This window comes from Acanthochromis polyacanthus, chromosome 12 (genome assembly GCF_021347895.1).
Source record: "Acanthochromis polyacanthus isolate Apoly-LR-REF ecotype Palm Island chromosome 12, KAUST_Apoly_ChrSc, whole genome shotgun sequence".
NCBI classification, from domain to species: Eukaryota; Metazoa; Chordata; class Actinopteri; family Pomacentridae; genus Acanthochromis; species Acanthochromis polyacanthus.
This window is the reverse complement of record NC_067124.1, coordinates 37,160,324-37,177,384: the sequence shown is the minus strand read 5'-3', so window position 1 is coordinate 37,177,384 and position 17,061 is coordinate 37,160,324. Positions and strand designations below refer to the sequence as shown.

Here is a 17,061-nt window from a genome sequence, read left to right as displayed (position 1 = left end):
TCCAGCTTGTCCATCTGTTCAGCCTCAGATCAGTGTTCAACTTCACTCGAGCCTACTTGTGCCCACAAACTCAGCCAGAAACCTGGGTGTCATGATTGATGACCAGCTGACCTTTAAGGTTCACGTGGCCTCAGTTTCTCGATCTTGTTGTTATGCCCTCTACAACATCAGGAAGATGAGACCCTTCCTGACACAACAGGCCACACAACTTCTGGTCCAGGCTCTTGTGATGTCACGCATTGACTACTGCAACTCTCTTCTGGCAGGTCTCCCTACATGTACAGTCAAACCTCTACAGATGATCCAGAATGCAGATCAAACTAATGTCATTGGTGCATTCAGGTGCAGTCGGACAACGAAGTTGCGTTCAGGAGAGTCGGAAATTGGAGTATCAGTAATGTAAATTTCCAACAAAAAGTTTGGAGGGGGATGCAGGGGGCAGCGGCTGCCCGTCTGATTGGCCACCCCCCACAGAAGATTTGCCACTGGATGGATCCCAACAGCAAGCTTACTGAGCTTTTTATGATGTTAGCCATGACTTGTAATTAACTAGAGAACTACTACATCAGCTTTAGAACATGGTAGGAATTATCAGTGCAATTTTAGATGGTTTAAAGGTTGCATTTTCTGTGCAAGTTGGTGACAATTTCAATGAATAATGAATAATTTTGGACATGGTAGTTTTAATAAAAATGTCAAATAACTTCATCATCATCATCATCATTGGCCTATCCCATCGTAGACAACGATGGAGTCGACGACTTCTGTGCCTGGCACTCTTCGCAAAAGGAGATATAGCAGATAACAAATAACTTAGAAACTTAAAAAATCATTAACATCATAAACACTAAAAACAAACATTAGAATTTGCCATGATTATCAATATTTTGTAAGGTTTGACTTCTTATTTTACTTGGAACAGAAAGTCAAGTCTCCAAATGGGCCAATCACAGTTAATGATTGACGTGGAGATCCTACCAATAGCAAACGCAGCTGATATCTATGCCCACGCCTATATAGCAGCTCTGGTCCAATCAGAGCGCTCCCTGTGGCGGGGCTGGGCGGGACGTTTCCATCCCCGACAAAAGGTAACAGGTTGCAGTTTCAGTCCGCAGAATGAACTTGTTGCTGCGGTTATTTACGGTGGACTTTTCTTCTTTTCCACCCAGTTTTCTGCGTGTGGACTTTGTCGGATGTGTGTGAAAATATCTGGTTTATCGTCCGGAGACGAAGACTGAAGGAGAAACGGAGGAACAAGTTGGGAAAAAGAGGTAACTTTCCTCCAGTTATGTGTGTGTGTGTGTGTGTGTGTTTTTTTTCTGGAGCTCCTCTCAGAGCCAGACGGGTAAAACCAGACAGACACGACTTCTCTGACAGTTAGTTAGCAGCTTTGTGGCGGCTTTTCTGGAGCTCTACGGCACTTGTTTCTTAATTTAAGCCCGTTAAATAGTACTTCATATCAGTATTGTGTCACTGTGGTTGTTTTTTTCTGTTGGTGAGAGTAGCTTTTTAGCTAGCGCTGTCTCGTGAGAAAGACAAATTGTTGATGCTACTAGCTAAAGTTACCTCAGGATGCCTCAGATTTGCCTGTAAAGTGATGATAAATAAATTTAATCAAGCGAGTAGAGTAAAGCTGCAAGCAAAATATAAAATTAAGGAGGTTGATATTTACTGAATTTAAATTTAAAGGCAGTTTCAGTGTCATGTTTATGCAGTCACTGTGTATCACCTGTTATCAGGGGATTTGTCAATGGAAAAACATGCACTGAGGAACAGTTTACACCTGTGTTAATGCTCCAAATTAAATATAAGTATGTTCAAAATCATTAGAGGCAATAAATCTGGGTACACAGTGAGTAAAAACAGCCTGACGTGCACTCAATGTCATCAGTTTCATCTGTACAGGAGTTCAGATGAAACTGATGACACATGTAAGAGGGTGCAGCAGATTATAGTTTTGAAGCAGTTGTGTCATGAATTGCACTAATTACTGCACTTAACCTGCAAAAGTCACTGACACAGGGTCATTTTAAAGTAGTTTAATAGTTGGTGGTTATGCTCATGTCTGTAGAAACGCAGGAAGATGTATGTATTTCATTTAGTTTGACAGCAAGTAATGGTTCTGGACTGATAGAAGTGGAAAGCAGCATTAATCAATTGGTTGTTTGATCTTAAAATGGTAAAAGAAAATGTAAATCAGAATTTTTCAAGCTCAAGGTGACAACTTACATGTCTTATTTGTTTATGACCCAGAGATATTCAGTTTACTGTCATAGCGGAGGAAAGAAACCAGAAAATATTCAGATTTAACCCTCTGAGCCCCAAGCAGTTTTTGTGTGTTTTTCCTCATTGTGAGCTCATTTTTACAGCAAAATAAAGTCCTGCACCTCCATTGAAACAACACAACTGTAGCTAGAAGTATTCTGTAAAGGATGAGATGGTTATGATGCCATAAATCCTTAAAAAATAAAAATTTAATTTAAATTTCTTTGATTATTTGTTTTGCAAAATTTTAAAAAAAACTCTGAATCAACTTGTACAAGGTTTTTCAGAGTTCTAACAGGTGTTGCCAACACTTGGGGTAAAAAAAGGTGGCTTTGTATGCCACCGATTTTACTGTTTATATTTTAATTTGTTTGCATTCTCGTCTCTGCTGTTATCTGCTCTGTGTAAACACCGCCTGCAGTTCAGCCGAAAACCACTGAGTTTTTGTCACATGACTGTTAGCTTCAGCTGAATGGCTAATGATTCAAAGGTTGCGTCAAGAAACACAGATTTTTTTATTTTTTTCCTGTTTCTAGTTAAAGCAAATGGCTTATTTATGGCAGATTTTTAAATGATACACATAGATTAAAGCACACAATTTCAAGATAAGATCAACATTATTCATCCAGGAAATAGTTTTAGCAGAGTACAATGCAATAAACAATAAACAATACACAAAGGTCGGTGGAGTATATACAATTACACAGGGGTTAGTAGTAAAATAGAAATAACAAAGAATACAAAGTACAAAATGCAAACTGTCTAAAAGTATTGTTGTGAAGTGTCTGGAAAAAAAAACACAAGTCCAAAATGTAAACTGTAAACTTAAATTTTAAAGCTTAAAGTTCATTGTCTGTCTGAAATTTAAATATCAATCAATAATTTCTGTCTGTATGGTTTCTTGGTGTAAGAAATGGTGTCATTTTAGACAACCAGCTGGCAGGTTCTCGCTCTCAGAAGATCAATTTTTCTGTTAAAAACATCACTCAGGCTGATTAATTGATTTAAAAAATAGCTTGTCATCGATTAAATATATGACAACTAATCAATTAACTGGCAGCTTTAAAAAAAAGAGTGGCCTAATGTCAGACATAGCAGGAGAAAATGCAGTCAGATATGAAGATATAATCTCATAAATCAGCCTCTCTCCCATGAACACACACTCAGCCTGTATGGGTGAGAATAGAGATGAGTGTGAGGAATGTGTGGAGAGGGAGGGCTGTGTTTGTGTGCTCCTAATATGGTGTCATTTGTGTACTATTTGGTAACACTGGAGTCTGTCTTTGTTATGCCAATGAACTCTTTGGGATTTGAAAAGAGGCATAAATGGCTGTTTTGTTTGAGTGTGAAAGAGGAGCAGTGGCGAGTTCGTAGTGGAGAGGTTGACTCCCGGAGAGTGAGGGTCTGGTTTTAAGTCAAGAATGTAACAGAGGAGGGTCCTTTAAGACCAGAGGAGGAAGAAGCTGCTTTTATCGCTGTTTGTTACACCCTCACGTTTCTGTTTTCTAGGTTGTGCCTGTAAAACGTAATGATTCACGTGGAATTAAAGGTGTGAGCGAGTTTTTTTACAGCATGTCGGCTGTACAGGATGCTGTAAACGTCTCTTAATATGGTCAAGCAGTGGAAGTTAGGTGACAGTAAGGCTGCATGGTGCATTTATTTGTTTTTCTGAGCAAGAATTTTCCCCAGATGATGAAGAATTATTAATTCTACACAGATTGGGGTGATTTTGCAGAGAATATATCTGCATTAATAGTAAAAAGATCATTTAAAAAAAGCCATTTGGAGCTTTCTCATGTGGTGTAACACTGGCAAAGTCATCTAAAGTTGTTGTTTTTTTTGCTTTGGGTGCCTTTGCACTTGTCACACAGAGCTTTGTGCTGCTGATTTAAATGGTCCAACAACTGACACTGTGTTCCTGTTTACGGCCAAATCTTCCTTTTTACTGCTTTGCATTTTTCTGTGCACATGTGGAGCTTGCATGTCAACAAACTGTGCCTTTCAAATACAGTTAAAAAGAAAACTGAGTGAGTCAAAGAACCCTTAAACCAGAGGAAATGAGGTCGTGTTTGATCAAGCAGCAAAAAAAACGCCAGATTATTTATTGCACAGCCCTAATTAACAGCAGTTTTCATAATCAGTTATTGGTTCAAGTGCACTATTAAAGAAAAATGACAACTGAAATTCTTTCTAAATGTGAGGATTAACTGCTGTTTTCTCTCCTTTATCACTACAAATTTAAAAAGAGCCTGAAATTAACATTTTTTTAAACAACACTTTGACCAAAAACCACCTTCTGCAGTCCAGTTCCTCACTGTTTTCCAGTAAAAGTGCATTAATAAACTGATTTATTGTCAACTATTGAATTAATACCTAACTACTTTGATAATCGATTAAACAGTTTTTCCACAATTAAAGACAAAATTCTCTGATTTCTGCTTCTTAAATGTGAATATTTTCTGTTTTCTCTCCTCCTCTGTCACAACAAACCGAGTATCTCTGAGCAAAATGAGACATTCAAAGACGTCATCTTGGGCTGGGCGACATTTTTCACCATTTTCTGGCATTTTATCCACCAAACAGCTGATCGATCGATCTAGAAAATAATTGACAGTGAGAATAATCATTAGTTGCAACCTTCTTTTCCACTGCTTTCACCCTCATTTGCTCGTCTTTCTGACTGAAATAACTTAAAAGTTTTGATCTTTTTGATAATTTTTTGGTGTTATTTTACATCCAACTATAATAAATAGAGATGCCAATGAGGCCAGCTTGAGAATTTTGACAATTTTATTACGTTTCTTAACTCATAAATGTAGAAACTAGTACGCAGGTTTATGATGGCTGGTATAAGCTTCAGTTGCAGAAACTCCCTGAGTTCAAATGTTTTGTCTGTTCCACTCACAGGAAACACAATATGCATTTAATATTACATACTGTGAGTGCACACAGTTGAGCCTGGAGGACGGATAAACTCTTAAAATGAGTTTTGGCTCAAGTAACCTCCAGCTTCGGCTGCTGTCTGGAGCAGTTTGGGGCCGGAGATGATGTGATCTCATGAACCAGACGGACCCCGTGAGTCAGCAGAGGCACTTTCATGATTCCACACTTCTCCTCTCGCTCTAATCTCCTAATTCTATTTCCTATTCCATCTCAGATCTTGACGGGGGGGAAGCAGCTCCAATTCAATTTACTGTGTGAGAATTCAATTTGAGGCCCGAGGCAGAGGGACCGTCAGCATCACTGCAGGGTAGCAGGACTGGCAGGACAATCCAAAAGCTCCAGATAGGACAGCGAGAGAGGGCAAAGTGGGCAAAAGTCAGTGTGGTTTACGGACCTATTTTTAGAGATTTATTATTTATTTAACCTTGTTATATTTAACAAAGTAAAAAGTCCAGTCTTTTGATTAATCAGTTAGTTGTTTGGTTGAGAAAATGTCAGAAAATGGTTAAAAAATAAGGCGATTTTGATTTTCCAAAGCCCAAGGTGACGTCTTTGAATGTGTTTTCTGTCCACACGCCAAAGATATTCACTTTACTAAAAGAGAAAATATCCACATTGAACCCTCTAAACTCAAAGATGACAACTGTGTTGTTTTGTCCAAAGATATTCAGTTCAAAAGATTAAAAGAAATCCTATTTAAAATTTCTTAAAGTCCAAAATGTTATCATAAAAGGGCTTGTTTGCTTTATTAATCCAAAGATCATCATCATTAACTTCTTCTGTATACAGAAAGAGAGCTGAAACTAATGATTATTTCCATTGTCAGTTAATCTGCAAATTATTTTCTGCATTAATCGATTAGTTTTTTGTTTTCTAAAATGATCAAAAATGTCTTCTAAAGTGTCTGAAAATGTTCATAAATGTCAGTCGGTGTTTCCCAAAGATGACAAATCTCTTGTTTCGTCCGTAATCCAAAGATATCCAGTTCACTGTCACAGAGGAGGAAAGAAACCACAAAATATTCACATTTAATACGCTATAAGCTGAGAATTTAAGACTTTTTTGTCTTCAGAAGATACTCAAACTGAGTGATTATCAGAACAGTTGAGAATTAATTCAAAAGCTGACAACCAAACAGCAAAGAATTGGACTGCAGAAACAGTTTTTGGTCAAACTGTTGCTTTCAGGAATTAACTTCCAGGCTCTTTCAAAGTTTGCAATGAAAAGTAGGAAAGATCTTTTTCATAATTATAATTTCTCAAAGCCCAAAATGTTCTCACCAAGTGGCTTGCTTTGCTTTATTTACCCAAAGATCAACAATTTGGCAACTAATCAGTAATATACAGAAACCAGTTGATTGATTATCAAAATGGTTGAGGATTAATTCTAAAGCTCACAACTCATCAATTAATTGATTAACAGTTGCAACTCTACTGAAAAAACAGCAAAGAATTGGACTGCAGAAGATGGATTTTGGTCAAACTTTCAAGCTGTTTTTTAAATTTGCAGTAAACCGATTTAATAATTAGAATTTTTTTACGGCCTGTAATGGCTTGTTTTGCTTTATTAACCCAAAGATTACCCGTTTACCGTCACATGACAGAAAGAAGAGCAGCAAATACTCAGAATTGAAAAGCTAAATTAGCAGAAATTTACATGTCGGTCACTTGTTGATTGAAAGAACACACAAAATGCAACCTAATTTGTGATTTGCATGCAATTTCACATCACAGGAACTAGCAGGAAGCAGATAAATGCTGTCCTAGTTTCATTATGGAAAGTATTATAGAGACATGTGGGAATTAAACCCTAAAAGGGGCGTTCGGGGTCAGAACTCTATGCCCAGAAACTGTCTTGTTGTAATCCGACGGACAGTGTGAGAGCAGAGGGGGTTAGTTTTAACATTCTCAGAATTACTGCCCTCATTTTCCGCCCCACATCAACTACACAATGGGATGGTTCCCACTCACCCCCGTCCATATCAGATCTGGCACCGCGTTCTTCCTCTGAGACAAATATCAGAAAAAACAAAACACTGCAGTGATGAAAACATGCAGGTGAACGGGGGGGAAAATAGCTGCCTTACAGTTGCCTTTCTGTACGTCAGCTCGGCCCACTCATCGCCGCGGCCCCACGGATCGCCTCGGTTCAGATGAGCACGTCACATCGAATCAATGGATCGTGTTTTACGCGTTTCTCGTATGACACAATCATCAGTGCATGACATGTTTGCTTGACCTTGGTGTGAAGACAGCGGGCTGCAGGCTTCGTGCTCGGCTTCACAGATTCGTTGTGACACGGTGCTGCTTCCTCTGTGGGTCCCGAAGGGTGGAAAAAGCTCAACTAGCTGCACACGTCTGATAAGTAGGTCTGTCTGTGGACAAAGCCAGGGCATCACGAGTGTGCAGATAGGTCATTCAGTGCATTATCTTAGAGAGGGCTGCAGCTACTGGTAATTAGCACTGTCGATTCATGTGTCGATTATGGTCTTCAATATTTATTTGGGTCGATTTTGGTATAAACAGTCAAAAAAAATAGGGAACAACTCATCAATCCTTTGTAGCTCCACTTACTATTTACTAGACCCTCCAGAAAAACGCGGGCAAAAATCCTTGATTCCCCGGGCTAAAATCCTTGATTATGCCAATAAATATGCGGGTTTTATGCCATTTTATGCGGAAAGTTGCAAAGTATGCGAATAGTTGTGAAATATGCAAAAAGATGCGAAATATGTAAGAACTGGGGAAAAAAAAGGCGATTCTTCTCCTACATAGGGCTGAGTACCGAACTTCGGTTCTTTAATGGCACCGACCGAAATGTTTCGGTAGTAATGAGTATCGAAATAAGCCTCGTCTTTCGATTCCATGTTCCGGTACTTATCACGTGATTATGATAAAGCAAACCTGTGATTGGCTGTAACATTACACGTGATCGCGGCAAGCTGGGAAAAAACATGCTGCCCATTCACAGACAGGTTTCACGTTAGGTACATTGACTTTACTGTAGCGTGTCGTCGAAGTGGGAAAAGATGCCTCTGAGGTCTAAAACGTGGCTCTACTTTTGTAAAATGGACGCCAATAGTGCGCGGTGCAGTATATGCCAAAGCGGGTGGCAAACTCCATCTAAGGCTAAATACCGGAACGAGACCGATAGTCGACAAGTACCTTAAGGGAAAGTTGAAAAGAACTTTGAAGAAAGAATTCAAGAGGGTGTGAAACCGTTGGAGGTAAACAGGTTGGGTCCGCGCAGTCTGCCAGGGGGATTCAACTCAGCGGGCCAGGGGCGGCTGCTCGGTGCGGGAGGATCCCCTCGCGGGACCTCTCCTCTGTGGTGGTGCGCCGCGACCGGCTCCGGGTCGACCAGGAAGGGTCCGGGGGTGAAGGTGGCTCAGTATGTACTGAACTATGCATTGCTTGCAAATGTTCTTTTGCACTGGAAATCACTGGAAAATTAAACTCAAGATGTGAAAAGTAATGTGTAATGCAGTTTTCATTCTGTTAGTGTATATTGTAAAACTGGTATCGAAAAAGTATCGTTTAGGAACCGGTATTGAAGTGAAGGTATCGGTATCGAAACTTTTAGATTGATACCCAGCCCTACTCCTACATCCTGTTACTAGGCTACCACTGAATGAAAAAGAGCAATATAAAGATAAACAGACATACTGCATGGAAGACACATCACAGTAAGTGCTGCCAATGTCTTAAACATGACTTAAACATTCCTTAATCACAAATTTCTCAGGTTGATTTTCTTCGGTGCTCCAGATCAATGTTGCACGGGGTGCAAAAAAGTTTCCCCCCACTTTCGTGCAGTAAATCTGGGTACTGTTTTGCCCGGTCTCTGGCTGAAATATTCGTAGGTAAATGTGATCTTTGAGCATTCGCCGTTCTTGTTTTTTGTCTCTGAGCGCTGCGCTCCGCATCAGCTCGTGCTTCTAGTGTGTGTGTGAATGCGTGAACTGATGACGTCAGGCCGGGCGTCACATAAAAACTCACAACTCCATTTATATCGGTTATAGTTTTCTCATTTTATGCGGGAATTGTGAAATCAAGCGGGACCCGCATATTTCTTTTTTTTTCGTGGAAGTGTGAGATTCTTGTGGGGATTATGCGGCCTTTTGGAAAATAATTGACCCCCGCATAATCAGCGGCATTTTGGTGATTAATGCGGGAATTCATGCACATAAGCATCAACAGCTGTTTGCCCCAGTGTTTTGGCACGAGCTATCGCTCGATTTCGGAATGAGATTTGCTTTCTAGCGTCCCGAGATTTAGATACAGACCACAACACATAGCGATCGCCAAGTAATGTGGAGGTTTTCGTTCACTTCCCATCTCTAGTATGTTGTGGGACACTCATTGAGACTATCCGAGCCGGTCAGTGTGGGGAAACAACGGGGGGGGGGGCCAGTTGCCCCATACTTTTCGCTAGCTGAGCTGCTAGCTGAGCTGCTAAGCTGCCTGCCTGGCTAAATACTGGAGCTATGTCGAAAATTCATTTCTCCATCACTCACATGTATGAAATGACAAATGAAAACAGACCCCAGGTTGAAAAAAACCAAAGTTCCCCTTTAATCAACAGCACCTTTCAGCTATAACTTCTGCATTTCATTTTCATTGCCGATTGATTTGTTTATTCTGATTATTTCCTAAATTAACTGATACATTATTTGGTCAGTGTTTCCCAAATTATCAGAAACCAGATAATATTCACTTTTATATGATTAGATAGTTTTGACTGTTTTTCTTAGGTGACTTCTTTCTTTCTTGACAAATATTTACCTGCAGAGAACTAATCAATAGATGGTCACAGCGCTAACCTTCCCCTATCCTTGCCCTGAAGCTGTTTCGTGTATAAATATTCATTTTCACAGCGAGAACTGTCCGTCATGGCTCACTTTGCTGACTGTATTTTATCCACTTCTGCCTCTGAATAGCTGGGCTGGCTTTGTGCTGCGTCACACGGCTTCCAAAATCGGCGTGGACAGAAAAAAAATGTGTGGTTAATAAATCGTGTGTCGGTGCAAAATGGAGTTCTACATGCGTCGTCAGAGAACTGGAGGGAGGTTTGTTACCGCGCAGGAACAGCTCGGCTCTGGATTTTATCACACCAAGTGCTGATAAGAAAAGAAAAGTGGAGTGTTTCTTCTCTCTCTCGCGTCACCCTCCCTCTTTTTCCACTTTCTGTCTCTCGCCTCGGAAAGCTGTGAGTGGAAGTGTAAGGTGCAGAGCGGCGGGGTCAGGAGGGAGTGTCGGAATAGTTTTGGAGTGAGTTTAATGAACCGTAACATTGTAATGACACGGGGATAAGATCTAACAATGTCGCCTTACACAGTTATTAATCAGTACCTGGAATGTCCTGTTCGGCTCTTTATACCGTTGCCAGAGACAAATAAGCACAGCCGAGGCTTAACCTTTACACAGGTGTGATCAGTGGATGCATATTATCAGATTTTATCATTGTGTGTTACCAGATTTAACAAAAAGGAGTCAAAAAGCAACCCAGAAACTGCACAGCGGAGTAAGAAAAACGGTGGTTACTAGTTGCTGCCTGTCTGAGTTGAAGCTGTCGAAGTTTTGTTGAGGGAATTAGCTTTGGTATCTGGCTGGAAACTTCCAAAAGTTTGGAAAGGCTTAGTTCCTCACAAGGGGAAAGTGATATGTGGGTGTGTGCACTCAGGTTAATGACTAATGGAGTGCACCGAGGACAAAGTCCACACAGGCAGACAAGAGGCAGAAACTAAGTGTTGCTGCCCATAAATCTGTGTCCCTCTGTTTGTTCAAAGGCGGCCTGAATCTCTGAACTTTTACTGCGAGGGCACTCTCTGCTGGATTTTCTCATTAGAGAGGTTTCTTGGAGGCTGAAACGAGTTACATTTCTGTATGTAAGAAATCAGTCTTGATGCAGGCTCCTTAGATTTGTTTTAGCCTGAAACATTATGTTAAAAACTATGAAAAATCGTCTCATCAGTGCTATTCTGGTGGATAAAACTACGTGACCCACATTACTGAGACTGATATTTTAAGTAATCTCATATCAGCTGATGTATGATGGTGTCTCTTTTTTTGTGTGTGTTTTTGGGTAAATGTGACCCTGCAGAAATCTCTTTTTTTTTGCTTTATTTCTGTGATCTCTAAGCACTTTCTGGGCATTTTGGCCTCCTGTCACATTTTTTCTTCACTGTGGGGTCATTTTTTACTGCAGTATAAAGTCCTCTACCTCTATGTAAAACTTTTCTCGAAGTAGACACTTTGTAGATTTTACAAAAATTGGAACATTGAACATTTTTACCAAGTGTCCACATATGTTACTGAAAAAGATTCCTCCACACACCAAAGATATTTAACTGTTTGGATGAAAACAGCCTCTACTTTTTCTCTCTCCTCTGCACTTCAGCTCTAGATAGATGTTTCACCATGCTGAATGTATCTACCAGCAGCTTGCTATTCTCTTCTCTGTTTTTGAGCCATGCTGCATTTATTTTATTGATCCAGCAGGTTTCATTTCCCTCTCCGTTCTGAGAAAACACGGCCTGCAGTCCACCTGAAACCTTCAGAATTTTTGTCAAGTGACTGTTGGTTGCAGCTGAGGAGGATTATTTTCACAGGATATGATTTTAAAAAAGAAAAATAAACGTGCAGATTAATGGTAAATGGTCTGTATTTATATAGCGCTTTACTATACCTGTAAGGTACCCAAAGCGCTTTACAAGATACGTCACATTCACCCATTCACACGCAAATTAATGTGTTTTTATAATGAAATATCACAATTGTAAGCTTAGGTTTGTGTATTTTTCAATATTTAACTGACTGGCCAACATAATGCATTCAGAGATGGTTAAAAATTAAAAAAATTGACAATTATATTTGTTTTTGCAGTTTCTGACTTTGCTAAATTGTGTAATTTTGGTAAAATTTCACATTTTTTTAGGATAACATGACTGTCAAGCCTGCAAGCGTATTTGCATTCAGGTGGTTTATATGATAATGTAAATGTTAGGGCCCAAATATTCCTTCGCTGCGGTGGTATCTGGATATTAATTTTGGTATCCGAATCCCCCCCCCCCGACATATATCTATGTGATCTTCCCTTCCTCCCCCCAGACGAAAATATTCAGAGCTCGTCTCTTCCCTTCGCCTTCGGCCTACTTCGGTTCATCCCGTCGTGTTGCTCTCATTTCGGCTCCTCCATTCCTGTTTCTTTCCACCACCTGAATGGCCGGGTTGCTGCAGACTCTGACGTCACGCTTCACTTCGTTGCATAAACACAAGACAAGATGCTGAAGACCTCCGCTGTTTGGGAATTCTTCAGTTTAACTGAAGACAAAACGAAGGCAAAATTTGGATCCGGGAGACCAGACGAACAGATCCGAATATTCGGGCCGTCTCCGCCACAAGCCGCCCCCCCCCTTTCATTCGGAGGCCAGAAACCACTATTCGGGCCAGCCCTAGTAAATGTGTGCAAGACACTGAACTCTTAGGTTTAGAAATTTAAATTTTAATTCTGATAGTGTTAAGTTGGAACAAAAAAAGCCTCTCTTATAACCATTTCTTTCTTCTTCTTATCTTAGTGTCCTTGCTGCTCTGTTACCAGCATGAGTGCACCATCTTCAGGCCGGAAGACCCCAGTGGACTACGGCGTCCAGATCCGCTTCATCAATGATCTAAAAGACACTGGTGGAGGGCAGCCTGGACCCCAGCACAGGCCCAAGCTCAAGCCCAAGCCCCAGAATAAATATGGTGTCGCAGTGAGGGTGCAGGGCATCGCCGGCCAGCCGTACGTGTTCCTGAAGGACGGCCAGAAGGGGGACTCGTACGGGGTCCAGCTCAGGACCGATTACCAATCCGGCTACAGCAGCCTTCCCCGGAGGAGAGACAAGGCCGAACCGGGAACAGAGGGGGCAGATATAAGAGGAGGGGGACAGGGAGGAGCTCTACGTCGGGCTCAGTCTCACGGGTCGCTGCTAGACAGAGATGGAGAGTCCGGCAATGGTGATTTTCAGCTGTCTAGACCACCAGGGGATGGGAAGCCTGGTAGTTATGGGAACCTGGATGCAGGAATTGGAGTGAGAGGAGACAGAGAGCAGAACTGGCCTGCCAGTAACAGAAATGGGAGCATGGAGAGGAGTATGTGGGGTGGTTCATATCAAACCGGGTTGGACAGATCAGTGAGAGACAACCAGTCGTATCCTGAACCTCCACAACAAGAAAATCAGTCTAATCAGAGATCTGTCGACAGACAGAGAAACAGGTTCGATGGTGTTAATGCCGGCGGCCAGCAGAGAGGACGAGAATCTCCTCTCCTCCCCCCCAACGCCTACACCTCACCTCCGTCCTCAAATCACAGCAGCTTGGGACGCAACCAGCCCACTAGACCCCCGGTTAATCAGTGGACTAAAGAGGAAACTCCGCCGAGGAGTCTGACCGAGACACATGTAAGTAGCCAGTCTTCTCTGGTTGGGCTGTACAGCTGATTTTCAGTGAGCTCCAAACGCCACAAAGCATGCAACATTGCAAGAGTAGTTTTCTGATCTATGTCTTAAGGTGACCCCTGACCTTTTGCTGGACCAGGGTCACAGTGCAGAGATGAGCAGCGAGGACGAGGAGGAGGAGATCATGAAGACGATCTACAACATCCTGAAACAAGGGTACGAGACTCAATGTTATCATTATGTTACTACCTCAACACATAGGGCTTTCATTCATTTAGTTTAGTCAATTTACAGTTTTGTGAATAAGTCACATTTTGCCCTTTTCATCTTCCCTCAGGAGCAGTGACAGTGATGTTATCATCCAGCACAAAGTCAAGATCATCTGTCAGAGGATTGAGAACCTAAAGGTTTGTTCTTTATTTAAATTGCTGAATTCTGTGAAGAGTTTTTCTTCTCCCGTTTAATAGAGAGGCATTCAACATTGCATAACCCCTTTAATAATTACATAATTTGTAAGATGAACAGTAGACTGTTTCTTCTAATGAGCAATCAAAAGGAAATAGTTTCAGTAAATAGACTTCATTGAAAGTTTAGGTCACAAAGCAGAAGCTCAATGTAACAGAAGTGAATGCAGCTGGGATCACTGAAACTAAACTGTCCATCTGTGTTTTCTGATCAGTCTATGAACTTTGTCAGTTTTGGACTTATGGACTGTATCTATGTCTGCACCATGGCTCTACATGCAAAAGAATTGACAGAATAAACTAAAAAAAATCCGACAGTGAAACTTTAAAAAAGAAGGAAAATTACACAGGAGAGATCAGAGAGTAACTAACTATCAGTGAAACAGTTACAGCAGTAATCAGGAAGTACAGCGGGAGCCATAGTACCACTAATCATGGCTGCAGTTGTCGTCCTCCTAATATAAGTCCTTAAACAGTGAACTACTTTACAAATCTAGCTGTGAAAAACAGACGACAGCTGCTTCAGACTTGACACAGGCGTTGCGAATGGAAATCAGAGTTTCTGTGAAGCTCAGACAGTGAAGAACATCAACTTCTACAGACAGAAGCCAAGAAAATAATCCTTGCTTGCTGCTCGTACAAAACTGCAGGAATAAACTTTGCTAAACAGCATGAAAAGAATCCTGATGAATGTTGGAGAACATTCTTTGGTCAGATGAAGATAAATTAGTTGGGCCTGACCAGGACTACCACAGTGAATGCACGGTCCTGACAGTGAAGCACGGAGGTGGAAGTATGATGATATGAGGAGATGACATTTATAGATGAATGTCTGAGGATAAACCAAAATACTGTTTGACAAGAAGCTGGAAGAAGAGGAATGTTCCTGCATGAGAACCATCCAAAGAACTAAATCACACAAGAGTTTCTGAAGAATAATAAAGTGAAAAAAGCCATGAAACCAGACAAGTATGAAGCCTGACTTGAATCCAGCAAACACCTGTGAGAGTTTTTTAAAGAGGAAGTTAGAGCAGCAGAACCCCTCTGGCATGGAACAGCTGAAAAATGCAATCTCTGAAAAATGTGAGAATATTTCTGCAGAAATGTGGTGTCATCCATGCTGAGGAGGATTTACTATCAAAACAAAGGTGGACATATGAAGTATGGAAAAAATGAAAAATGGGCTGACTTTGGTTGCATTGACTTCCTGCTATGGGACCTGTTTTCTTAACACAGTAAATCTGAACTTCTAGTTTTATATTTTCCATCAGAAAATAACCTTCTGTTCAACTTAAAAGTGATGCTATGACTGTGAGGATACGCAGTTTGACATTTCAGCGATAATGCACTCAGTTCCGTTGTATATTGTCCGTCTCCTGTTGCAACCTTTTTGTTAACAGCCCAAAGAAAGCCCCAGAGAGGAGTGGATTAGAGAGAAACGGGAGCTTGAGACAAAGGTGGCCAAACTACAAACTGCCCTGCACGAAGAAAGGAAGGTAAGTGGAGCAGAGAGAAAGTGTCTCATGACCTTCAGTGTTAATATATTAGTTGTTTTCTTTCTCTCTTTTTTTATGCTTTAAATCTAAAGTTAGCAAAGGTGTCACTTTGAAGAATGTTTGCTAGAATTTTAGGTTGGTACTTTAGTTTTTGTGTCCTGGATCTCCCACCACGTCTGGCTGCCACCAGAGGATGTTAACATTCAGCGAGTCACCTGCCAAATTCACTCAGCTCTAATTACGGGGATCGCATCCAGTGTTGCACATAAACTCTCCTCGAAATGAGAGCAGCAAATGCCAATTGAAGGAAACCGCTTCCAACAAACATCCTCAGAGTTTTTGTGCCTTTTTAGCTAATCTAACCAGGAGGGATGGGGGGGGTTCCTCTGAGTGAGCTTCCGATTAAGCCTCAGATTAATCCTCAAATCCCTGTGGCCTGGTCAGAGGTGCACTCACACACACACATACAATAATCTAACTTCAATAATGACTCATTATATGTCGGCTTAAGGAAGCTGGGCAGGTCTTAAGCTCTAATAGCTCCTAATAACTTAATCCCTTATTCATATTGATCGGTGGGCAAATGCCGGCCTGCTTCAGCATTTCCTAAAAAGCCCTTTGTTTATGCCACCAGAGCCACCTGAAGTCTCATGTTTCACCGCCTCTCATTTATTCATCATGTCTGCTTGTGTGCAGGACTCCGTTAGCAGCTCCGATCCCGCTCTGAAAGCCGAGCTGGAGTCCTGTCTGGATGAAAACGTGCAACTGCAGGAGACGCTGGGCCGCAAGGAAAAGGAATTAAATGAAACACAATCAGAGTGAGGACACGAAAGCATGCACACTCTCAGACACGCAGACAAAAGACGGCAGGAGGGGGGATGTGGTACCATTATCTGTGGGACGGTTTCACCAAACAAGCGGCTACTGTGGCTTATTCACAAGACAAACAAGCGTGCCAGTTATTTCAGCTCAAAGAATCATTCACTGGTGTGTCGTCTTTGCCCTGCAGGCTGACTCAGCTGCGAATGGATCGAGAGAACGCGGAGACTCGGGTCAGAACGATGGAGGACCAGCTGGCTGAGCTTCAAGATGAACTGAGAAGAGAGAACGGCAACAAGACGGTAGCACAAACGCACAGATAATAAATGTCTGCTTGTCAAAAGAGTAGTTTTATGTGCATCTTCTTATTTAAAGCTGGTTAAGTTCAAGAAGCCTGTACTGTTAAAAGAAAGTTTAAGTTAAAATTGTTTTACTCACCGCAACCTAAAGTCCTGCACCTTTATGGAAACAGAACAACCGTGACTAGAAGCAGAGAGAAGCGAGAAATGTCTTCGAGGCAGTATGACACAGAATACTGTAAGACACAAAACGCAGAAGTTGAATTTCTTTGATTATTTATTTTAGAAAGATTTGACAAACCTGGAATCCTGGAAGCCTGTTACCAATTCTGGAAAAC

General features: G+C 41.3%; 1 protein-coding gene across 3 annotated transcripts in view; it reads left to right on the top strand.

Annotated features, from left to right (window-relative positions):
* The first annotated feature begins 1,064 nt into the window (after positions 1 to 1,064).
* The window catches only part of LOC110970946 (cingulin), a 32,385-nt gene continuing 16,388 nt past the window's right edge, over positions 1,065 to 17,061 (top strand). Inside the window, exons 1-7 of one of the 3 annotated variants that reach the window (XM_051956301.1) lie at positions 1,065 to 1,271; positions 12,785 to 13,648; positions 13,785 to 13,861; positions 13,983 to 14,052; positions 15,510 to 15,605; positions 16,302 to 16,423; positions 16,615 to 16,726. In XM_051956301.1, coding sequence (XP_051812261.1) covers positions 12,809 to 13,648; positions 13,785 to 13,861; positions 13,983 to 14,052; positions 15,510 to 15,605; positions 16,302 to 16,423; positions 16,615 to 16,726 — 1,317 coding nt within the window. In that variant the 5' untranslated portion in view covers positions 1,065 to 1,271; positions 12,785 to 12,808. Of the gene's footprint in view, positions 1,272 to 12,784; positions 13,649 to 13,757; positions 13,862 to 13,982; positions 14,053 to 15,509; positions 15,606 to 16,301; positions 16,424 to 16,614; positions 16,727 to 17,061 lie in introns of all 3 variants that reach the window. The other 2 variants (XM_051956300.1, XM_022221260.2) reach the window with 2 other exon arrangements.